Source organism: Trichosurus vulpecula, chromosome 2 (genome assembly GCF_011100635.1).
Source record: "Trichosurus vulpecula isolate mTriVul1 chromosome 2, mTriVul1.pri, whole genome shotgun sequence".
In the NCBI taxonomy this organism is placed as follows: domain Eukaryota; kingdom Metazoa; phylum Chordata; class Mammalia; order Diprotodontia; family Phalangeridae; genus Trichosurus; species Trichosurus vulpecula.
The window spans coordinates 317,148,714-317,175,234 of NC_050574.1; the positions used below are offsets into that span (position 1 = coordinate 317,148,714).

General features: G+C 37.4%; 1 protein-coding gene across 2 annotated transcripts in view; it reads right to left on the reverse strand.

Annotated features, from left to right (window-relative positions):
• PXYLP1 (2-phosphoxylose phosphatase 1) overlaps positions 1 to 26,521 on the reverse strand; it is a 52,919-nt gene that overhangs the window by 12,215 nt on the left and 14,183 nt on the right. Inside the window, exons 1-2 of one of the 2 annotated variants that reach the window (XM_036742813.1) lie at positions 11,078 to 11,159; positions 4,764 to 4,895 (exon numbers count right to left, since the gene is read on the reverse strand). In XM_036742813.1, the coding sequence (XP_036598708.1) occupies positions 4,764 to 4,842 (79 nt within the window). In that variant the 5' untranslated portion in view covers positions 4,843 to 4,895; positions 11,078 to 11,159. Of the gene's footprint in view, positions 1 to 4,763; positions 4,896 to 11,077; positions 11,160 to 26,521 lie in introns of those variants that run through there. The other variant, XM_036742812.1, reaches the window with a different exon arrangement.

Consider the following 26,521-nt stretch of genomic DNA (forward strand, 5'->3'; position numbering starts at 1 on the left):
GTAACCAAACTCAAATCTATTCATTGTTACTTCCTGAAATTCAATGCTATCTTTATTGATCAAGTAAGTAGTATTCTCATTTCTTAGTTCCTTTACTCTCTCCTACTATCACCTATTCTTCCCATAAACTTCTCCCATTTCAGGACCAAAGGACCAAAGGATTAAGTACAGAAGCAACTATCCTCTGTTGACTAGAAACATTCAGTCAATATTTATTAAGCACTTACTCTGTGCCAAATACTGTGCTGAACTCAGGGCTACAAAAAAAGAGGCAAATGATGGTCCCTGCCCTCAAGAAGCTTACAATTTAATGGGGGGGGGTACAATATGAAAACAAATATATACAAAGCAAGCTATATACAGAATAAATAGGATTCATTAACAAGGGGAAGGCACTGTAATTAAGAGGAGTTGGGAAAGATTTCAGACAGAATGTAGGATTTTAGTTGGGGAGGAAGACAGGAAGGTCAGTAGTTGGAACAGACACAGGAGAACATTCCAGGCATAGGCGACAGCCGCAGAAAATGCCCAGGGCCAAGAGATCGAGTATCTTCTTTGTAGAACAGCCAAGAGGCCAGTGGCACTAGAGCAGAGAGTAAGTAGTGGGGAGTAAGGTATAAGAAGACTGGAAAGGTAGGAAAAGACTAGGTTAAGAAGAGCTCTGAATGCCAAACAGATCACTCTGTATTTGATCCTGAGGCAAGAGGGAGTCACTGGAGTTTACTTAGGATGGGCAAGAGATATATGACATGATTGGACCTATGCTTTGGGAATATCACTTTAATAGATGAATAGAAGATAGAATGGAATAGCGAGAGACTTGAGGCAGGCGGACCCATCAGTAGCTATTGCAATAATCAAGGCATGAGGTGATGAGGGCCTGGGAGAAATGTTGCAAAGGTGAAATTGACAGGCCGTGGCAACAGATTGGATTGGAGGGTGGGGGGGCGGAGAGAGAGAGTGAGGAATCCATCCAAGATGACTTCCAGGTTGTGAGCCTGAAGGACTGGGAAGATGATGTTGCCCTCTACAGAAAAAGGAAAGGTAGGAGGCAGGGAGGGTTTAGAGGAAGATATGAGTTCAATATTGGACTTAGTTTAAGATGTCTACCGGACATCCAGTTTAAGGCATCTGAAATGCAGTTGGAGATGCAAGACTAGAGATCAGCAGAGAGAGTGGGGTAGGATAGGTAGATTTGAGAATCATCAGCAAAGAGATTAAATCCATATCAGCTGATAAGCTCACCAAATGAAACAGCTTCTAGGGAGAAGAGAAGAAGGTCCAAGACAGAATCCTGTAGGACACCTATGGTTAGAAGGCATAATCTGGAAGAGGATTCAGCAAAGGAGACAGAGAAATAGGTGTCATACAGCTAGGCAGTGAACCAGGAGAGAGGGGTATCCCAAAAACCCAGAGAGAAGAGAGTATCAAGGAGGAAAAAGTGATCAACAGTATCAAAGGCTGCAGAGAGGTCAAGCAGAGTAAGGATTGAGAAAAGACCCTTGGATTTGTCAAGAGATCATTGGTAACAAAACAAACAGATTTTATACAATGCTATGATAAAAATTCCAACTGGCACTAGTGGTTTTAAACCATTTTTTTAAGTCTTATTCCATTTGTACCTATTGTGCCTTACATACAGCAGACTCTGTGAAGGCCAATTCTTTCAAAATAGTTAGAAAATATTAACTATATATGGCATCAATCTACAAGTCTTAATAAAAAAAAATAGGCTACTGTACTGGATGAAAATTGAAAATGAACCAAGCATGAAAGATATTTACTGAAACACAAAATCCATGCAACAGAGCTCAGGAATTTTACTATGACCCTCAATAAACCTATTTAACTTTCTTTTAGGTAAAAGTTAAAATAAGCTTGATTATAACAGTGCCTTGCACACAACAGACACTTAAGGTTATTGAAGTTCAACATCAGTTTATTTAAACAATAATCCATATAATCACACACAGTTAATGCTAAGAAAACTGACCAGTGATTGTCTTCCTTATCTATGTTTGAAACATAATAAGACTAAACACAAAAATAAAAGATTAAAGCATGAAACTGGTAATCACCTACAAGTGAAAAAGCAGAAACAAAAATAAAGTGATGATTCATGATGAATCTGTTAAGTCTCCAAGGTCTTTACCATATGCACAACTTTATTTTTAAATGCTCAATTCAATTTAAGCAATTACATTTTCAAGCAATGGTCAGTTAAGCGCAGTATTTTCTCCTAATAGCAAAAGATATATACTTCTTACATATCCTTAATTTTGACTCTAACATCAGAAATTTGAGAATTCAACACATATCTATTAAGAACCTACTTAGCAGTGGTATGTTAGGCACACTCCAGAACATAAAAAACTTTTATAACATTCTGGTATTCATATAGCACAGAGTCTAGGAAGGAGCTAACCTACAAAAAACAGACAACTATAACATGCAAAATTACATGATAATTTTAATAAAGAAGTTTTAAAAAGTCCTTTGTGAGATCTTAGGAAAGATACTGATCCCAAAGGGCTCAGGGAAGACTTTAGATTTTAAAAGTGGTATTAAAGAATGAAAAATGAAGTCAGAAATACCAGCAATTCCATAATTCAAAACATTAAAATAAAAAATTATCATTTAAAGCTATTAAAATATTTCATTTTTTACTTTCATATTCAAAAAATTAGTCAAAAAAAACAATGGGGCAAAATTCATTTATTTTAAATAACACACTTAAAGACCAGTTCATGCAAAAAAATCTACTTAATTAAACTTTCACCATCTATGTTCTTACACCATAATACTAAGTATGTTATATGTAAATCAATCTGATTTCCACAGTATCAGTAGTACGGGAACATTTTAAAGTTTACCTTGCAAAAAATGGAGCATATCTTATACCTCTTTGTACCTCTACACACCAAATATATTGTTACATAGATGATTAAAATGTTTGTTCAATAGTGGATTTCAACAGTGTCTTTATTAAAAGAAAAATACTATTGCAAAGAATGACTTTTTGTATTTTAAAAAGCATTATGACTTATCTCTCTTTAAAATATAAGAAAAAGAAAACCATTAACATAGCAAAGAATACCATATTTCAAAACACAAAAACAAATAAGTATAACATATCTTGTCATAATATATTATTTCATAAGGTATTACCCTATGATGTTATACTTGATTATACAACTTAAAAATATTTATGTTGTTAATTCACTATCTACAAATTAGTCAAAGAAAGTACTGATGTGAAATTAATTTAATTTCACAATCAGCAAACCTAAAGAATTTAGGTCATACAGAGAATATACTTAATTGAACTTTTACCACCTAGTTTCTTATATCATAACCCTCAGTATTACCTAAGTAGATCAACCTAATTTCCAAAATAATGGAAGAAATACAAAAACAATAGTTTCCATAAAAGTTTACCTAAGAGCAGAAATGAAGTTAAAATATCCATGTCTTAACTTTAGATGCTTCTGTATCACCAGTATATCCAAGAAAAAAAGTCCTTGTACACAGGATAATTCACCCTGCAAAATGTGCCTATAAAAGTATGCCTTAAAATTGACTGTCCTAAAACAGAAGGTACTTTCAGTGGAGTTATATAAGCAAACCAAGCAAGCCAATTCAATGACGTGGAAACCAACTCATGAAACAGAAATGAAGCAGATAGAATGAACCCTTATTCTAACTTCTACCCTTTAGTACCTGTCAACTTTTCAAAATAAAAACTAGAGTTGACTCTAAGCAAAGACTGGAAAATTTTTGAATGAAAAATTATAAACAAACTACTGAGTCATCCCAAACATTTTAAGGTATTACACTTTTAAGTTCATGAACCAACTATAGATCCATTATTTTTCTTTTTTAAAAAAGATAAAATAATATTTTCAATAATTTTGTTTTCAACAATATTTCTTAAGCATCTATTATATAAGCCTGGTGTTTAAACAAAGAAATTTGCTCACCTAGTCATTTCATTCCAAACTCTGACTTCTCCCAAACTACACCGTATTCCCAGAATATGCTCCCTTCACAATCCCACTGTGCTCTCTTTCCCATAATTCAATGAATCCTTCTCTAGACTGATTATAAGAAGGATGACAGCTATCCATTAAAAGTTCCATATGTGGGGCAGCTAGGTGGCACAGTGAGTAGAGCACCGGCCCTGGAGTCAGGAGGACCTGAGTTCAAATCCAGCCTCAGACACTTGACACACTTAATAGCTGTGTGACCTTGGGCAAGTCACTTAATCCCAATTGCCCTGCCTTCCCCCCTGCAAAAAAAAAAGTTCCATATGTGCAATTCCAACAGTTTGGGTTACCCAACTGAACTGAATTACTGAGGGGCAAATATCAGTAAGATTCATGACTAAGAGAATGTTTTGTCAACAACCAAAAATAGAGTCACAGACCCAGGAACAGATAAAATGGAAAAGGGATGAGGGTCAATCAGAGAGAATTCCTAGTAAGCCTGTGAAAGCAGAGTAAAGAGACCACAACTAGCCAAAAGAAGGAGGAGGGAGCAGGGGAGGATGAACTATATACAAACACAATTGAAACAAACTAGAAAACACATATTCACTCACTTTCCATTTTCACATTATAAACACAACAAAGAGCTCAGATTTACCACACCTCATTATTCACTAAGGGAATAAAGAACGAATACCTTAATCATTTCTTCCATTCTGCGATACTCTGCAATACAGAGGCAAAATAAAACTGGGATCCCCGGAATGACATACTTACAGAATTGTAGACTGATGCTCAAAAAGGCTAGTAAAGCAGCCAAGACCAGCAGCAACAAAAAACGATTTCGGAAAAGCATTATTATTTGTTCTACTTTCTCTTCATGGTTTCACCTCAAACTGGAAATATGCCCTAGAATAAAAGAGGCAATAAACATATGTTGAAAGGTTGGACTGAAAAAAATTCAATCACTCTTTGCCGTGGCAGACAAGAGCTAATCCCTGTCTACAAAAAATCTTTTATTGTTTTTATTTGCTCCATTCAAAAAAGCTTTGGAAATAAATAATAATGAAGTAATCCTACATTTATCTGGCATCACAGGGGAATAAGGCACTCTACACATGTCATTTTTTTTCCAGATAATGAAACTTTCCTTTCTCAGCCTTCAACTTTTTTTTTAAATCTTTAACCCCTCTTACAGAAATCTTAACTTTTTCTACAATTTCCTGCCTCCATAAACAAAGTAGTAAATTCTAAACTTCTATGAGCTCCTTAAACAGCAAAGAGTATGCTGTTTTTCACATTTTGTGTCCCCAGCACCTATCAAGTATCAAGTACCTAATAAAGGTTCAATTAACACAATTTAACCTTTCTTTGATGAAATAGGCTTGTTATGATGAAGTATTCTGCTTCTAGCCAGCTGTGTGATTTTGGGTAAATCACTTAATCTCACTTAGCCTCAGTTTCCTTGTCTTCATCCATAAACAAGAAGAACGAACTTAATATTTTCTAAGGTCCCTTGCAAGATTCTGGGGCTCTATCTATACTGATGTCATGCAGTGAAGTCCTCAGAGGGTACCTTAAGTGTATAAGGCTGTTTGTTCTACACTAAATAGTCACAGAAAGCCAGTTAGTGGGTCAGTCAATAAACACTTATTAAACGCTTACTCTATGCCATGGATAAAAAAAATTCAGAAAAAGATAGTCCTGGGCCTGAAAGAGCTTATAATCTAGAGGGAGAAGGCAGTATACCCAAGAAATCTGAATGGGGAAAAGGAGCAGGAGAGGGGAGGGGTAAGGAAAAGTCTCTGGATCAAGGGCATGGTGGAGAAATCAAAAAAATCCAAAATGAGTGCAGCCAGAGAAGTCAAAGAAGTCTAAAAGGAGAGCAGTCAGATGGGAAATGAGATGTGTAAAGGAGGCTTCTTTTCCAGCTCATTTGTCTGCTTTTTAGAATGTTTCTGTAGCATTCCTCATTACTAAGTCTCTTAGGGGTCACTTCTACTCATTCAATTCAACTTAACAAACACTTATTAAGTACCTGTAGTGAAAGGTATTGTGCCAGATGCTGGATAGCATAAAGACAAAGAAAACAGCCCCTCCCCAGAAAGAGCCTATTCTTACAGTTGGTACCAAGTACACTCACCCTACTTGTTGGCAGTGAGCCTCTCTTCAATTCATTGTTTTGCTTTACAAGCTTTGAAAAATTAGATAGCCAAGCTAGTTATAACTCTATATCAACAGTAAAAACAAGTGAGTCCATGAGGGATCATCCTTTGAGTAAAGTACAAGATGTTTTGAGAATGAATTCTCTAACATCTATCATTAGTACCAAGGGCCCTTTTTGTCTGACACACTTGCTGTCTTAGGAACCATATTCTGGATGGTAGAAGGTGGACCCATAAGGTGTTATTTTATAATTCAGTGAAAAAACCTCACTATTTTACATATGATCTAAATTAGGATAACAGGACCATAAATTTAGAGTTGGAAGGGAACTTAGGGATCACCTGGTCCAAACCTTCCTTTGACAAATTAGAAACCAGGGGCCTAAAGAGGTTAAGTGATTTATTCCAGCTCCTATGGATAGTTAAGTGGCAGAGCTGGGACTGAAACCTGGGTCCTTTGCCTCTTGTATTCTTTCTGTTACAAATGTCATCTTTTTCTGTAGCACTCAGAACTTAATAGAATAGTTCAGAAGGAGTTTGTCCAGCACCATAGAATATACTTCTTTTTCACTGAAGACTTTTGTCACTTCAATGTGCATTGTGATGCATATTAAATTTCAAGTCAAACAAAAATCTGGATCTTTTTTACGTAAACTATTGAACCACCCCTCCCCCAATTCATACCCATGCAGTTAATTTTTTAATCTAAATAATAAATTTTACATTTCATCCTATGTGATTTTATCTTCTTAGTTTCAGTTGTCATCCAACAGCTCAGGATTGTTTTTATGAACCAAATAGGGTTAATCATTACAGAAAAGTTGTAAGTTAGCAATTACAGAAAACTAATCCCACTTCTGTTTACAAAGAGTTCTTAACATAATTATCCAGGTTAACAACAAAGCTACTTTCCTAATGCCTTGAACATGAATCGTTGCCTTGAGTGCTAGGTGATTCACTGTTAGGAGAATGGATGACTAAAATCAAGAGTTGTGGAAAGCTGAGCTAAGCCCTAGGATTTGTGCTTTAAAGGAGAATAAATGGAGAGGATAGAGGGACTACAAACAGATTCCCTGGAGGCAGAACTACCCAAGGGACAAGGTCCTGGACCAAGGCTTCAGGAGATAAAAGAAAGAAGTCCCAGGAGGAACCAAGAAGGAGTCAGAAGCATCATGAAAAATAGTCATAACGTGGAGTATGGCCGGCTGGACCTGTACTGGTGTACAGTGAGAAGGTATTTGATTCTTTATGGACTCTCAGTTCTTTTCCCTTTGGAGGCAGCTTCAATCTTTAAAAAACTATTTTAAGTCTATATGACTACATTTCAGGGGAGAGAGGAGGGAGTGAGCTTCACTAAAGAGGGACAGAGAACTGTCTTGATGCTTATGACCTTGGGTACAAGTCCTTTGTGCTCTGAGCTTTCTGTCAGATAAAAGTAAAGCCTCTCCTCTATTCTCTATGTTATTCTAGGGGCTTACATGAGAGCTGAGGGCCGTTTTACCTTTTCTTAGAGATTGAGAAACGAGCCATATACTCTGATGTTCCCAGGCAAGTTGACAGATAAAGACAAAATGGGTCAAATTCTGATGTTCTCGGGGAAAACTTGGATGGAGTTGAAAACGAAAGAAAGCAATTTATGTGAGGTACCAAGATTGAAAATAGTCCATATAAACCCAGAGCTGAAGTTTTAGGTCCCGAGTTAAACTAGAATATTCAGAACTTCAATCTTAATTTATCATTTTCTTAAAGAAACGAACTAGATGAGCCACATCATTACCTCTGCCTCACAAGTGATCCTGAATGGGATGTGGTTATAAAGGAATGAGATTTCTCTTTAGAACTTACACAGACATGTGTTTCCTCCTTCAGAAATTTACCTTACAAGACTTAAAAACTTATTCCAACAATGCTGCCATTTTCAAAATATTTTTGGAACTCCTATTTTGAAATTACCTTCACAGACCATTTTCCAGACCTACATAAGAAAATTAGTCTCATAGTTACACCACTGTGAGCAAAATGAAAAAGGAGACTGTACACTGGCCTTCCATTCTGCTTCATGCTAGTCTATCTTTTCAAAGTCCAAGAAAGAGCACAGATATTTATTATGGGAACTGCAATACAAGATGCTGAATAACTGTAGTAAAGGAAAAATATGGTAAATAATATATTCAGTCATCTCTAGCTCTTCATGACCCCATTGGGAGTTTTCCTGGCATAGGTACTAGAGCAGTTGCCATTTCCTTTTCCAACTCATCTTACAGATGAGAAAACTGAGGCAAACAAGGTTAAGTATCTTGCCCAAGGTCACACAGCTAGTAAATGTCTGAGGCCACATTTGAACTCAAGTCTTCCAGACTCCAGACCCAGTGCTCTATCCAGTGAGCCAGCTAGCTTCTTACATTTTACTCCCTTCCACTTACTCTCCAATCCAGATGGTGTCTTTCTTACTACTCCTCACACAGGATGTTCTATCTCCCTCCGCTGTACGTCTTTACTGGCAGTAAACCAAAATATTCTCCTTTCTCATCTCCACCTCACTGCTTTGAGCTTTTCTTCAAGACTTGGCTCAAATTCCACCTTCTATAAGAGTCTTTCCCTGGTCCCACTAACCTCCACTACTAGTGCTTTTCCTCTGAGATTATTTATAATTTACCATCTAAGTATCTTATATGTACATAGTTGTTTGCAAGTTGTCTCTCTAATTATAATGTGAGCCCCTTGAAGGCAGTGATTATTTTTATCTTTCTTTGTTAGCTCAATGCCATAGTAATAGCTTAGTAAAGCTGAACTGAAAAAGTAATACCAGGTATTCAAGTTTATTTCTCTGTGTCTGTCACATACAATGAAATATATGTATATACATATATAACACATATCTTACTATATATTATATCCATTATACATTACTATATATACATATAGTATATATATATCATATACAGAGAGAGAGAAAGAGAGAGGAAAAGAGAGAAAGAGAGAGAGAGAGTTTAAGAAATGCTTGCTAACATGACATCTCAGGAAGATCAAAGAATACCAAGCAGATAATATAGACTTTTTGTGGCGGCCAATCCAATTTGGACAGTGAAGAACCACTAATTCAAATCAGGAAATATCATGACTGATGCTATGGTTTAGGGAAATTAATCTGGCAGTAGACAAATCTAGGCCAGATTGAGAAAGAGGTGACTATTGCAACAATACAGATGAAAGATGTTGATGTGAATTAGGGTGGTGGTTGTGAGAACAGTAAAAAGGATGTCAGACACATTTTAGACAGGGTGGCACAGATGAAAGAGTACTGGGCTTGGAATCAAAAGATCTGGATTAAACTACCCTCTATGACACTGTACATATGGCTCTGAACAATTCATTTCCCTACTCTGAGTCAACCTATCTCAAAGGGTCATAAGGAAAAGACTTTATAAACTCTAAAGTACTACATAAATATAGGTTATTAGTGTTGTAGAATACATAGTGCAGAACAAATTATTGTATTTAGTGGGAGGGAGGAGTCAAAGGTGATTGCAAAGTTTTGTGACTGGGCCAATTAACTGAACTAGAAATGAGGAAGAAGTGGTTTGAAAAAGATGAATTTTGGTTTATAATTTCTCAAATTTGTATTATCATCTTTTAAAAAAACCACTTAGAAACATGTGCTATTCCCATTTTACTATCTGGAATATCAGGAGGGCCTATAACTCTGACTCCAGTCTTTCTCTAAAACACGTTGGTCAGTTCTATCTAAGTTGTTGCAACTGAATGAGTTGTTCCATTTCCACATACTGAATAGCTGTCAATCCCCTTCACTCCTCTGGCTGCCTTTCAGGTTGTGACCTCATACCTAAGTTACTTCAGTATATTAAACTAGCACTACAATTACTAGTTTCTCCTACAGCAGCAATGCAGGGGGCTGACTCAGCCTCTTCTTTCACTATTTCTTTCCACAGTTTTTGTCCTGGAATGTTCTCCCTCCCTCTACCATAAGGAAACAATTATCACTAGTGTCTCAACCTACTTAAATTGCTGGGTTCTGTGTCAATTATTCAAGCTTTCATTGGAATTTATCAGTACCACTAGTACTACTGATCAGATGTAAATAATTTGGAATGTCAGCACTCCAGGTAGAGTAAAATTGTTTTACAATGCATAAAAACTACCTCTATAAATCAGTTTTCATGTTTCCATTTTTGTCATCATTCCCTCAAAAGAAGCCCCTAGTTCCATATCCCCAGAGTCAGCTGCTCCTTCCAAAAAGCAAGTCAAACCCATTCAAAGTATGCCCTATGATTTGTGAACAAGTCTACTAGCCACAAGCAATACGCAATATACTCATAATACACAAACTTTTAAAAAAAAAGATTAAAATTGTTCATTAGTGACTTAACCATTACTGCTTTTGGAACAAGAATATGCATTTATTTATCTTCAAGGTAAATCACTAAGAATTCCCAGGTATCAATCAATGAATCAAAAAAGTAATACTAAAAATCTACTATGGACAAGGCAATATATCATGCAATGGAAATACAAAGATAAAACTGAAATAGTTCCTGCCCTCAAGGAGTTTACATTCTATCAAGGACAAAAACATGTGCATCCAAAACAGATATAAGGTAATTTGAGGAAGAGGGAAACAGGAAAAGCTCTCAAGCTGAGCCTTGAGGGAAATTAGGAATTCTAAAATGAGAGGAAGAGAGAGTATCTTCCAAGTATGCGGAATAGTCAATGCATAGGCATGAAGATGGTACAGTTAGGACAGTATGGCTAATTATCATGTCTTAAAGGAAGCAGTGTGAAATAAATCGGGAAAGGCAAATTGGGGCCAGGTTGTATAGAGCTTTAAATACTGAAGAGAGGAGTTTATATGTGATCCTAAAAGTGACTGGGAGCCACCGGAGTTTATTTATTAGGAGAGTGACAGACCTGAACTTTAGGAAAATCATTTTGGCAGCTGTGTGGAAGATGGATTGAAGTGCAGAGACCTGAAGCAGGGAAACAAGTTAGGTGGCCATTGCAGGAGTCCAGATGAGAGGTGATAAGGGCCCGAACTAAAGTGGTGGCTCTGTGAGAAGAAAGAAGGGGATACACGAGAGAGACGTTGTGAAGGTAGAAATGTCAAGATCTAGGAAGTGAGTGGTCATGTAGGGTGAGAGTGAGGAGTCAAGAATCACACCAAGATTGAAAGCTTGGGTGACTGAAATCACGATCTTTAACATATTCCACTCAATGTTTTATTCAGCAATGAAAAAAAGTTTGGTAAAGAATGTAGTGATCAGAGTAAGCCATTTCAAATAATTTATTAAAACACCTGAAAATATGGTAATATAGAATTTGCATTTAAAAATATTTAATAAACACTTATCATATCTAAGCTGAATTCATGTGGTCAATTGTTTTGAATATTCATTTTCATTATTTTACATTATTTTGAAAAATGCAAGGAAGTATAGTGGATAGAAAGCTCTTCTATCCTTTAGTCAGAAAGATACCCACCTCTAACACACAGTGGCTGAGTGATCCTGGGCAAGTCACCTAACTTTTCAGTGCCCCAACTCTCCAAGACTATAAACCACAGTGTTGATTTTTACTGGAGTCTTCTCATCAGGGTTCCCTTTACCAATGAAATCACAGTTCCACATAAATGCACACAAGTTAAAAACTTAAAGACCTGACAGCATTGCTTTTTTCAATTCAACTTATTTGCATTCAACTCCAGAGCCATGGCAATAACGAACCCAATAATGAAGGACAAAACATTTCAGATAGCACCTAGCTAAGAGGGAACTAAACATCAATTATGAAATAAATGAGAAAAAATAAAAATTCAGAAATGTTTTTAAAAGTACTCTCTATGACTAGTTTTCAATTCCAAATCAAAAGATTTGGCACATTTACCTTTTCAGAGTTGTAAATTACATGTCTAGACAGACTCTGGTTTCCAAATATATGACACCATAGCTAACCTGCCAGGGCTGGTCTTACTCACTTACTTCCTGGTTTCTTACTGTCATCAACTCTCCTGATGGCCTTCATTCCTCCTCACAGTGCCTGGCACACTGTAAGCACTTAATACATGTTTAAGTATGTCATTCACTCCTAGACTTCAAGGAAAAATGGAAATTTTTTTCCTATCCTACTCTGCTGCCTAAAAATGACAAGGAATCTTTGCTATTCTAACAAGGTTGTACAAGTAAGTACTACCAGGAAAAAGAAAATGGTTAAAAATAACTAAAAGGGGAAAATATGAAGGTCCTAAGCTAATCTATTCCTAACTGCAAATATGTAGGGACCTTCAATTTTCTTACTCACCTTTCTTGTCTAACTCCTCTCTTTGATGTTTCATCCAAGAATTCAGCCAGAAATATCGGGGACAGAGGCTAGATCCAGCTCTAGGACAGTCAAAGTACTTAGACAAGGTAATTTAAACTAAGCACTAGTCAACTAGTGCTTCTGGAATCTATTTCCTCAAGGTATACAGGACCCTTGCTTTGTGGCACAACCATTTCTTTTTATGGGCCTTAACAGCATCCTCACCTGGGCTTTAAGCCTTCAGCCACCTCCTTGCCCTTCAGTTTCATTGGCTATGAGGTCTGTTAAAATACTGTCCCTGCCCCATGCTTCCTGGATCTATTTGACTATAAGCCTCCTACATAAATACAGAACCCTTCTCTAAAGCTCTCAATGGCTCAGGTAGCTGGAAATTCTCTCCTACCATATTCTCTGTGCTGGTTACTTTAACTGAAGGAAACTTGCTAGCCAATTGTTCTGGATAATTGTGTGCTCTGTGGTTAAGTTAGCTTCTCCAACAGCTATCCTAAGCTAGCATACCTCTGTCCCCTCTTCTCTGAAAGCCATGTGGCCCTGGATCATGTGGCTTATTAAGCTATCCTTTGCCTCATGTCCTCATTGACTCCTGAAATGGCTCTGTCCAGATCTGCCCTATAAGCAATTGGAAATGTAAGTCAGAGTTTCAGAGAGAGGTCAGGGTTGCAGTTACAGATTTGGAAATCATCTGTACAGAAATATTTGACAATAAAATGCTGTTAAGATGCCATCTAAAATATTATATTCAGTTCTAAGCCTTAAGTTCTTATCATATGAGGATTGGTTGATGGAACCCCGGTTCCATGATTAGCTTGGAAAAAGGAGACATGAGGTGGATAGAGGACTAACTTGCTAATAATAAAACAGGCACTCTAAAACAGGAAGAGTGGAGAAGGTAAGAAACACATGATAGCTATTTTCAAATATTTGTCATTTTGGAAGAGAGAGCACTGGGTAGAAGATGCAAAGAGAAGAATTTAGGGTTAGTGTCCGGAAAAACTTCCATATAATGAAAGCTGTCCAAAAATAGAATGGTTTTCTCCAGCAGATGGTGGTTTCTATCTCCTTGAAGTTCTTCAAGCAGAGGCTAGATGACTACTTGTCTGATATGCTCTAGTCAGGATTCCTTTCATACATGAGTTGGGGTAGAACTCTCAAATTCTGTGATTCTGAGGACAGTGTATTATTATAAAGGCTATCAACAGAAATTCTAACATCTCTGAGGGTGATGGCAGGGAATTAGGTGAAGAAAACCAGGAACCTGATTCTAATATTAAAGAAGTTTTGAGAGTGGCTCAGAGGTGCACTGTTAAGATGTAACCTCCTTGAGAGTAGGGATTGTTTTGTTTATTGTAATTGTATCCCAAGCACTTATCACTGTAGTATCTAACAGACAGTAGAGGCTTAATAAATGCTTGTTGCCTGACCACAAGGATGAGGTGAGGGGCTGGTATAATTTTATTGCCACGACTTCAAAGGAGACAGTTTTTCTCAAAAGAATGCAAAGTCCTGGGGCGGAGCCAAGATGGCGGCTGGAAAGCAGGGACTAGCGTGAGCTCCCCGCCGAGTCCCTCCAAAAACCTATAAAAAATGGCTCTGAACCAATTCTAGAACTGCAGAATCCACAAAGTGGCAGAGGGAAGCAGGGCTCTAGCCCAGGACAGCCTGGATAGTCTCTGGGTAAGGTCTATCCTGCACGGAGCTGGGAGTGGAGGGGAGTGGAGCAGAGCCCAGCGTGGGCGGTGTGGACCAACCAGACCAGGATCCGGGTGGAGCGTGCCCTAGCGCCCTGAATCAGTGAGCTGCAGCAGTTACCAGACTTCTCAACCCACAAACACCAAAGACAACAGAGTAGGTTAGTGCGAAAAGCTGCTGGGGACAGGGATAGAGTTTGTGGTTCAGCTACCACCCCGGGGGCAGCGGAGGTGGGGCAGCTACAGAACTACAGCTGCAGTTGCTCCTGGCCCCAGGCCCACCTGGTAGGAGGAATTAAGTGGCGGATCAGAGCAGGAGTGAAGAACCTGCTGAAGATCTAAGTCCAGTCTGGGTTGGGGGTTTTTGGGGAAGGAGGAGTGCTGGTGTGGCAGCGCATCCGCCCAAGCTTGGAACATAGAACGCTCTAGTTTACAAGCAGTCATACCCTGCTGAAAAACTCAAGGGTCAAGTAAGTTGGCTGGGAACATGGCCAGGCAGCGAAAATGCACCCAGATTCAGTCTCAGAGTCTGGAATCCTTCTTTGGTGACAAAGAAGACCAAAACATACAGACAGAAGGAGTCAACAAAGTCATAGAGCCTACAACAAAAACCTTCAAGAAAAACATGAACTGGTCTCAGGCCATGGAAGAGCTCAAAAAGGATTTGGAAAAGCAAGTTAGAGAAGTAGAGGAAAAATTGGGAAGAGAAATGAGAAGGATGCGAGAAAACCACGAAAAACAAGTCAATGACTTGCTAAAGGAGACCCAAAAAAATACTGAAAAATATACTGAAGAAAACAACACCTTAAAAAATAGACTAACTCAAATGGCAAAAGAGCTCCAAAAAGTCAATGAGGAGAAGAATGCCTTGAAAGGCAGAATTAGCCAAATGGAAAAGGAGGTCCAAAAGACCACTGAAGAAAATACTACCTTAAAAATGAGATTGGAGCAAGTGGAAGCCAGTAACTTGATGAGAAATCAAGATATTATAAAACAGAACCAAAGGAGTGAAAAAATGCAAGACAATGTGAAATATCGCATTGGAAAAACCACTGACCTGGAAAATAGATCCAGGAGAGAGAATTTAAAAATTACTGGACTACCTGAAAGCCATGATCAAAAAAAGAGCCTAGATATCATCTTTCAAGAAATTATCAAGGAGAACTGCCATGATATTCTAGAGGGCAAAATAGAAATTGAAAGAATCCACCGATCGCCTCCTCAAATAGATCCCAAAAAGAAATCTCCTAGGAATATTGTCGCCAAATTCCAGAGTTTCCAGGTCAAGGAGCCAGAAAGAAACAATTTGAGTATTGTGGAAACACAATCAGAATAACCCAAGATCTAGCAGCTTCTACATTAAGAGATCGAAGGGCTTGGAATACGATATTCCGGAGGTCAATGGAGCTAGGATTAAAACCTAGAATCACCTACCCAGCAAAACTGAGTATCATGATCCAAGGCAAATTACGGCCTTTCAATAAAATAGAAGACTTTCAAGCTTTCTCAGTGAAAAGACCAGAGCTGAACAGAAAATTTGACTTTCAAACACAAGAATCAAGAGAAGCATGAAAAGGTAATCAAGAAAAAGAACAATAAAAAGAAATTTCAAGGGACTTACTAAAGCTGAACTGTTTTGTTTACATTCCTACATGGAAAGATGATGTGTATGATTCATGAGACCTCAGTATTAGGGTAGCTGAAGGGAATATGCATGTATGTGTATATACATATATACATATATATGTTTACGTATATATATGTATATGTGAGTATCTATGTATATGTGTATGTGTATATATATATATAGAGAGAGAGAGAGAGAGCGGGCACAGGGTGAGTTGAAGATGAATAAGGGATGAGAGAGGAATATATTGAGAGAGGGAGATAAGGAGAGATAGAATGGGGTAAATTATCTCGCATAAAAGTGACAAGAAAAAGCAGTTCTGTAGGAAGAGAAGAGAAGGCAGGTGAGGGGGAATGAGTGAATCTTGCCCTCATCAGATTTGACCTGAAGAGGGAATACCACACATACTCAATTGGGTATCTTACCCCACAGGAAAGAAGGAGGAAGAAGATAAAAAAGGGGGATGATAGAAGGGAGGGCAGATGGGGGTGAAGGTAATCAAAAACAAACACTTTTGAAAAAGGGGCAGGGTCAAGGGAGAAAATTCAATAAAGGGGGATAGGTTAGGAAGAAGCAAAATACAGTTAGTCTTTCACAACATGAGTATTGTGGAAGGGTTATACATAATGATACGCATGTGGCCCATGTTGAATTGCTTGACTTCTTACGGAGGGTGGGTGGGAAGGGAAAAGGGGAGAGAATTTGGAACTCAAAGTTTTAAAAAATAGATGTTCAAAAACAAAAACAAAAAAATTTTTGCATGCAACTAGAAAATAAGATACACAGGCAATGGGGCGTAGAAATTTATCTTGCCCCACAAGAAAGGAAGGGAAAAGGGGATGGGAGGGGAGTGGGGTGACAGAAGGGAGGGCTGACTGGGGAACAGGGCAACCAGAATATACGCCATCTTGGAGGGGGGGGTAGAAATGGGGAGAAAATCTGTAATTCAAACTCCTGTGAAAATCAATGCTGAAAACTAAATATATTAAAATTTTTAAAAATAGGAAAAAAAAAAAGAACACAAAGTCCTTGAAAACATGGATTGTTTCCTTTTTGGCTTTGTATCCCCAGCATTACTGCTTGTTAATTGATTGATTATTGGGGGTCATCATCAAAGAATGGGCTAGAAATAGCAATGTTGTTGTCGTTTGTTATTTTGCTCTATACTCTTTGTGATCCCATTTGGGATTTTTTTGGCAAAGATACTGGAATGATTTGCCATTTCCTTCTCCCGCTCATTTTACAAATGAGGAAACTGAGGCAAATGAGGTTAAGTGACTTGCCTAACGTGACACAGGTAGTGTCTGAAGCCACATTTGAATTCAGGAAGAGGAACTCTATCCACTGTGCCATCTAGCTGCCCTCAGAAATAACAAAAAGAAACAAGAATTCTCTCCTCCAGACTTTGTAAAAAAAGAATAGAAGTAGTTTCCAATGAAGAGAGATTTGTGCCATTCTGAAGTTAAGGCCAAATTTTAGTTAAAGCAAAAAAGGTGGAAGGATTATTTAAAAAAAAAGTTCAAGGGCACTGAGAAATTTGCTAATAATAAAACAGGTGATGTAAAGGACAGAACAGAATGACCCAGGATAAAAACTAATCAAGATATCTATGAGCTAGAGATGATCTGATTATGTTTGAAATTTCAGGAGGAAATAGCAGGTACATCAAAATAGATTCCAACAAGTACAATGGGAGACATGTGGTATAGCATGCTGACAGGGGAGGGTGACTGCTCAGTCAACAGAAATTACACACTGTAAGAACCTAAAAGGCTCAAAGTTCTAAACAGAATGCAGGATGCCAGTGTCTTGGAGCGTGCCTCCAAGCCACCTCAGGTTTAGTGACAATAATGGAAGGAGCCCAGAATTGAGAACCAGAAGACCAAAGCTCAAATCCCAAATCTGATACTTAATCCATCTGTGCTTCTGGATAAATCATTTTACTTCCTAAGGCACAATGCCCTCCTCAGTAAAATACAGATATTTTACTTTTATTCAGATAACATCTAAAGTGCACAGACTTATAGGAATTTTTGTTATAAGATTCTTTTCAGAATTTTTAACACCTAAGTACCTAGTAGCATAACATGCAAGCATAAGTTTTAAATACATGCATATATACATATATTATATGTATGTATACACACAAAAGTATACATATATTTACATAAATATAACTATATATGTATATATATTAAAAGAGGAAATATTGTATAACAACATTCTGTGTGGAATAAAAATGCAGTTGCTTCTCTTTGGATTCTAAAAAAGGCATTTTCTGCCCTTGCTAAGACAAAAAAAGAAATATTCTTCTCAAAAATTCATTCTGTGTACTGTCTCATCCCAGTGATAGAGTCGCTATATGTCTCTACACCATCTACACCATCAGTTTCCTTATTAAGTCTGCATACATGGTGCTGATTTTTAATTTAGACAACACTGTGTCACTGCTGTATCCCAACTTCCCAAAGCGCCAACTACCGGTGTACTGTGATGCACTCTGTAGCTTTCCTGAGCTAGATACTGACAGTGGTAGTACCTCTCCAAGTCCTTCAAAGTTATCCTCACTTCAGTGGTTTCCAGCTCTCTAGTAGTTAATTAGTTTTACTTAACACGGAGTCACGCTTTTGGGCATGAGGACCAGAGTGACAGAGGTCTGTGGGTATATTTCATTTGATGCCCTCCACCAACACAGACAATAGCGCCTGTCACCAGAGCCAAATCTCCTGGACAACAGACCAGTTCAGCTCTGTGGATAAAATGCCAATCTACAAGTCAGATAAAAGATCCTTCTCCCATAAAAAAAGCTAGAGGCCAGAGTCACAGAGGTAACTGAGCACACTTCACCCTGTTCAGGTCTGCAAATTAGCTGTTGTTTATAAAAATGTCTAAGTGCCTGTTTTAAACTCTCCACTCCTGGAATCAAAGGTCTATCATTTATCCATGGGGACAGGATACTGTTATTTATCCTCCATCAGATGAAATTTTTGTGGACAATTGCCAGCAGGCTATCAGCAGTCAGGACCAAATGTTTGATGCTGCTGCACTCTATTCCAAATTCTCCTTTTATGGAACCATTCAGATAGGTGGCAAAGTCTTCTGCATAAGGGTCAGGCTTGATTCTATTCCTCACCATGTCACTAAGGAAATGGTGGGAAGGCCAACCCAGATCAAATGAAGCCAGCAGTCTCACCCCATGAACCACCTGTCCAATGTCTACTGCTATGACTAAAGGCAATAGATTCATTCCCCCACCTACCCATTTTATATGGGAAATATAGGAGTGCAATACTGGCTCTTTGGGAATGGTACAGCCATCTCTCGGCTTTCTTTTTCTTAATTGGTTGGTCTGAGAGACTGAAAGTACTCTTGGAACCACGCCATTCTTAATATGGAACAAAATGCAGAACAGAATAAAAGTATTTACTGCATCTACTTTCTGCCAGGGTGTCAATTTCAACCTAACCATATATGAGATCCAAATCCATGGGCATATTATCACATCCCTGTCATAATCTGTGGTATAGAACTCCACAGGGATTCCAAGGTAAAGGTCATTATTCTCCTTGGACATTACTGAAATCTCCTGATCTTGAATTCGAAATTAAGTGGGAGCACATTTTTTTCAAGCATCAATTAACAAGGATGCACATTTTGCCCCATTAAAATGTAATCCTGCCTATCTGGTAACCTCACTCACATTATTCAACACTTTACTAAGGGAGTCCAGGTGTCAACCACTATGGCTAAATCATCTATACAGGCTAGGACACTAACTTTCCTGCCATGCAATTTAAAGACTAACCCCGTCCTTCTCAGGGCATGATTTTTAGTTTCAGGGTTAGCTTAAAAACTATGGGGTTAAGAGGACAACCCTGCCTTACACCTGCCTGGATATAAATGCTTGATGTAAGGCCACCCCTAGAATAGATAGAAGTCTTACTATCCTGATAGTTTTTATATAATGCTAAGAGCTACTTCATGCAAACCAGTTTATCTTAGTGCCAGCCAGACTGTACTATGTGACGCTGAGCCAAATGCATAGGTCATGTCAAGCCAAGCTACCCTACACATTTTCTTTTTGTGCTTGGCATCATCCAAGACAGACTACAGCAAGAAACTATGTTCACTGCAGCCATCAGTAGGCATGAACCCTTCTGGCTGATATTTCCATTCCTCATACTCTAATCATGAAGTCTTTTTGACAAGACAGATCCTACTACTGTAGGTACTGCCTAGGGATACAGAGGGCAGGTCTGTATTGCCTTTCGTATGAATTAAAACAGTGGTAGACAGCTGCCACTCCTTCAAGACATAATTAAATTTATGTGACGTGTTAAAAAAAAAGTTGCTAAAATACGCCCCTCTGGGTCAATCTTCTTCAAAATCCAGTATCTAATGCCATCTAGTCCAGAGGCTATGTTGTTGCAGTGTTTCAGATGGTACCCTATTTCAACAGGAGAGAATAGATCCAGGAATGAATTTCCTGTATCAGCACAGATGTCATAATGTGGTATCAGTTTGTGTAAAAGGTGGCACTGGGTCCAAATACTTTTTAGAAACATTCACATAAAATTGCTGTTGATATCTGACGTGCTAGTTGTGCTTCATGAGTTATCTCTCTAAAAGAACAAAGGGTGATTAGTCCTAGTCTTTGCAACAGGGCTGCTTCTTCTGCCAGATTTAATATTTTAGACTTACAGCTTGTCCAACCAATATTACATTTATAATCCTTCCATACTCCTATCTGTGAAACATCAACTATGGCAATTTTGTTCCCAGTAACACTGTATCTACATCACTATATGCGTACATTATCTTAGCCTTTAAAAGTTTAAATAATTCAATACCTCTATCACCGGTTCATTATGCAGAAAGCCATTTATAAGCCTTAAAGTGCAAAAGAAATGTGAATCATCCATAGCATTGTCATCAAATTGATAGCAGCTCTCAAAGTCCTAAGTATGAAAGTTTACTGGAATTCTCCAATAAGGATATACAGTGGGCAGGGAGCAGGAATCTAACTATCTAGCAACACCAAGAAACTGCTCCCCACCACCCACCCCCAGAAAGAGTCAAGACAATACAATAAAGCATCCCTTTCAAAAAAGTCAATTTAAGTTTTCAAGCATTTAGAAAATTGCTGGAAATATGCTTCCACTTATCTTTCACTCTTCAGTTTAAACCACTATAGGTAACAGAAAGATAGTATTAAGTGAAAATATATTTCTGATCCTTATAATATACTACTATAATTTTTAACAATAGCTTAAGTCTATAACTAAGGAGGATATATAAACATATATTTAACAAGTCCCCTTGTTTTTTTTTTTCAGATCAACTCAATGAAGGGTGTTTAACTGCAACATCAAAGATGCTTGGGCTAGGGGTAACCAACCTCAATTCTGAGTAATGAAGGCCCAACAGACTCCACTGGCTTACTGAAAGCCTCAGGCAACAGCTTGTACCAATTCACAGCATTCATTAACATTTCCAATGAAACTGCAAACCAACATTTGCTGATTTTGTTTCAAATGATGCATGGCAGAATACTCTGCAATTATAGCACAGTGATATGCAACAAAATGAAAGGGTTTTGCTAAAAGTAGTCCTAAAGTATCTATAAATAACTAAATTTAGTAGAGTTTGACAGATCAAAGCCTTGTAAGTAAACTTTTATAAGAGCATACATGCTTTTTTGCTTTTCTTTCTCTTTTTTCTGTCTTCAATAGCCTCCAAAAGTAAACAAACCAAAAGGGAAGTCTAATAGAGATAATCCAAACTAAAAAAAAATTCTATTATATGCAATAATCATCTCCAATCCACAATCCATGTTGCACATTACTACCTAACCAATCTTACTAAAACACCACTTTCATCATTATCTTTCTGCTCAATAGTGTTCAATGGCTTCCTAATACCTATCCTATCAAAGATAAATTTCTCCTCTATGCTTTCAAAGCTCTCAATAATCTGATGCCATCCTCAAGCACAGTACTTGGAGTCAGGAAGACCTGGGTTCAGATTCTACTTCAACTGCTGTGTACTACCTGTGTAACCCTGGGTAATCTTAATCTCTTTGAACCTAAAGTTTCTGATCTGCAAAATATGGATAAATTCATCTACCTCACTAAGTTGTTGTGAAGATGAAATTAGATAATATATGTAAGTCTCTTTGAAACCCTTAAAGCACTACCAACTTTTACGATGATGAAGTTGGCTAACAGTGACCACTACTTCCCTTTCAATATGTTCATAAAGCACATCTTTAATAATCTCTTCTAGTGTTTTTCCAAGAATCTTTATCAAGTTTATTGGCCTATTTGAAGAATCTAATTTCTTTCCCCTTTAAAAAAAAAGGGGGGGATTATCTCCACTTTTATGGTACATATCTTTTCTTAATCTTTTCTTAATTTTTTTCTCATCATTTCTTAATGATTCCTCAAAGACCACTTAAAGTATTGTGGTCATCCTATTCATAAATTTTCATCAAAACTTAAGTGATAGCATTTGACTGAGCCAACTGCCAAACTTGAAAGCAAAAAGATGCTCCTCTGGTACTTTTCACTTATTTGGACTTCCAAAACAACCAGTGAACCACTTTTTTCCACTTTTTTAACCAATCTCAGGATTATTGTTCTTGGTAGAAAAAAGATGTAAAATCGGTATTGAGTACTGCCATCTCTTCGTGGTTGTCCTATACAGCCCAGGCAGGAGTCCTATCCCTTTCTTGTTCCTTCTCTTGCCTCCAACATAACTAAAAAAGGGCCTTTTTATTATCACTAACATTTATCACAAGCCTCAGCCCATACTGGACTTTAATGTTCCTGACTATTCTAAGAGAATTATGTCTGACTTGTTTTCTTCTGATCTTTTGGAACTTCATTCCTGATTATGTTTTAAATATCCTATAATTTTACAGTGCTTTACAATGCATTAAACTCCCTCAAAAAATTTCCCTACGATAGCAATCTAGTGCTAGGAACAAGCATTTTCAAGTCCATCAATCAAACCACATACAACCTTAATTATAGGTAAAATAAGCAATGCTGCTTTAATCACACATAATTAAGCAGTAACAAGTAACAGCAGTATATTTCAGTCTAGTGACTATGAACATGTTCTACTAAGGTGCACATATGAATACATACTTAGTAGTTCTCTTGATTTTTAAGATCATCTCAATGAGGAGTTTAACTGCAACATCAAAGATGCTTGGATAAAAATAACCAACTTAAATTCTGAGTAATGGCATCTTAGTTTCATATTTTGTATTATGGAAAGCTATAGGATTATAGAGTTTTTAGATCTCCAAAATATGAAATAATTTTCTTTGTAAAGTATGGTATAGTAGAAGGAGCATGGGACTCAGAATCCAAAGATAAAAGGATGAGTTCTGTTGGACAGAAAGGGAGCAAAAGCTATTTCTAAAAGTCATTTAACTTCTCTGGGATTCTGTTCCTGATCTGCAAAATAAGGGGATTAGATGAGATAAAGGCTTCTTGACCTTTTTTGTGTCTTAGAACCCTTTGGTGGTCTGGTGAAACCTGCAGATCTCCTCCCAGAATATTTTTTTAAATCTGTAATTGAAGGAAATACTAAATATCAGTTAGATGTTGGTGAGAATAAAGATGTAATTTTTTTCCCATCCAAGTTCACAGACCAAATCTCCCCCCACCCAGTTAAATCTATTCACGGACCCCAGGTTAAGAAGTCTTGGACTAGATGATGTCTGAGGCTCCAAATGATCCTATTATCCATTCTCTCATTTGACAATAGTTTTAATTCTGCCAAAAGGATCCTTTTGTCACTATTCTGAAATCAAAAATCATTCAAGAATTAATTAATTAGTAACAAAGAGAAATAATTGATGCAAAGAGTATCAATGGAAATCAAAACAGTGTATGTGAAAACTAAGATGATGACAACTAAGGAACATGGGTGGTAAAACTCACTCAAGCGTGGCAGGAATTGGTCCCAGGCAGCCTTTTAACCACACTGACCCACAACTGAACCACACATACCACTTACGATGGCAGGTGATTGCTTTTTCAAGGTAAACAGACTTCAATTACTGGTTCATCAAGTTGTAATATTCACTTTTATATGTTGTATCCTGTTAGATTTTGAGGATGTCAGTCCAAATTGCCTGCCTGCCCCATTCTCAGGTTCTCTCTTCAAATACCTTACATGAAAGCATTTGAAACTAGTTTTACTATTTCAGGCTGTCAAAAACAACGTAAGGTACCTAAACAAAAATGATATAAAAGTATATATCATTTAACTATATTGAATGTACTTTTTTAAACAAGTTTTTTTTAAAATAAAGCTGATTGTTTTGCCTATGTAAGTAAAATCTGTTCTTTTAAATGCCTTGAATTGAAAGGAAAACAGCATTAAACTGGTGAAAATGTAAAAAAATAGAAATTTCATGGCACAAGATGGAAACTTGCATCTTAAAATAACTTTTGAAGACAGAAGCCTCTGCAGGTCTTGACAGATGTAGTAACCAGTTGAACATTAGATAATATTTGCAGCTGTTAATCATCAGATAAATGATGTTACATTACTTTCATTCTATAAAAATCAGCATTTCCATTGAAATGTTACAACTATGTAACTGTATACCAATGCATATATATATGTGAGAGAATACACCACTAATCCCACTGATTGTTCTTTTGGTGTGAAAATATCTAGAATTAGAGACACCAAAATTACCTATGGGGTTATAGCAAAACTGCTGCCATCACTGTACCTGTGTTGTGCCATTTTAAAACTTGTTTATTACACTCTTCAATAACTGAATGATGCAGCAATATGCTATTCATAAGGTACAGCATGGCTATGATCATGCTTTAAAGAGACAAACTCCATGACCTTAGAAAATTTTTACATCAGTTAATGGAATGTACAAGAGATAGGTGGGTGGCACAGAGGATAGAGCACTGGGCCTGGAGTCTGGAAAAACTGAGTTCAAATCCAACCTAAGATACTTACTAGCTGTGTGACCCTGAGCAGGTCACTTGACCCTTGTCTGCCTTAGTTTCCTCAACTAAAAAATGGGATATAATAAATAATAGCACCTACCTCACAGGGTTGTTTTAAGGATCAAATGAGATATTTGTAAAGCGCTTAGCACCGTGCCTGAGACATAGTAAGAGCTATATAAATGCTTGTTCCCTTCCCCTTCCCTTCCATAGTTCAATGAACTTTCTACTATATATATGTGTGTATATATATATATATATATATATATATGTATATGTGTGTGTGTATATATATACATATATATATCTGCCTCCTGAGCACTACTGGATTGTATTATATTTCTTCTTCTGAAATGTCACATTTGTGTAAGCTACACAGATAGTCTATATCAAAGTGGTCAATGTAACAAAACAGCAACATATGTCACTGTCACTTACTAAAAGGTTGAGCATCAAAGCATATAGAACTGGTTTGATTTCTATTCATAATAACCTCTTTCTGAAACTAGCACTGACTTCTGTCAACTAAGCTGCCATTCTTTTAGAAGGGTTGATCATTCTGAGGTCTTGGTAGTTATCAGTAACATTCAGAGTCAAAGCAAACACAGAAGCTGAATATGGTACTGCTAAGGAAAACACTATAGAAAGACACTGTCAGTGCCAGAAAGACTAACTAAAGCAAAACACAGACTTGGCAAACCAATCTAACAATTGTTGAACATTATTCTGATCATGAGTCATAAGCACATACATACATCAGCATATGGAAGGTTTTAGATGATCACTGTCAACACTTTGCATTTGCTATCAAAGCACAAATTAACATGTTCAAGTACATCCACTAAGAATTCAAGAGATTTTTGTTATTGTTGTTCAGTTGTCGTTCAGTCACATCTAACTCTTCGTGACCCCATTTCGAGGTTTCTTGGCAAAGATACTGGTGTGGCTTGCCATCTCCTTCTCCAGCTCATTTTATAGATGAGGAACTAAGGTAAAAAGGGTTAAGAAACTTGCCCAGGGTCACACAGCTAATAAGTGTCTGAGACCAGATTTGAACTCAGGAAGATCAGTCTTTCTGACTCGAGGCCTGGCACTCTAGCCACTGAACCACCTACCTGCCATAATATAGGTCCTTTTAAAACACTGCTTTGATCAGATTACTTAAAATCTCAAATAGCTCTTCAATCTTTAATAATCTTCAATAGCTCAAAAATATTCAATAGTTCTCCACTTCCTATAGAATAAAAAAATTAAAACCTTTTAGGCTGGCCTTCAAAGTTATCTATAACCCCAGCCAACTTTTCCAACTTCATGCTTCACCATTCCTCAATATAGACGCCCTCTGCTACATGTAATCAACATGAAATATTCATTCTCACTTGCTGACTGCATGTAAAGAATTGCATCTTAGCAAAACTAGTCTATTCATTCTCCCAAACAACCTTTGTGCATTCCCACTGTCATACTGCTAGCTCAGTACATTCTATTGTCCTAGAATATTCTCCCCCCTTATTTCTGCCTACTGAAATACTCCCTTTCTTTCAAGGCCCAGCTTAAGATCCACTGCCTCTACTTCACGACTTTACCCAGTAATGCTCTTCCAAATCCCTATAGTATCTATTGTCTCGACCAGAGATCTCCAAAGAAGGGCCCAGGTCTCCCCGGAAAGGTGTGGCTTGACCCCAAAGGGTAGATGATCACCTAATCAGAGTTTGGGAACAGGTTACAGAAT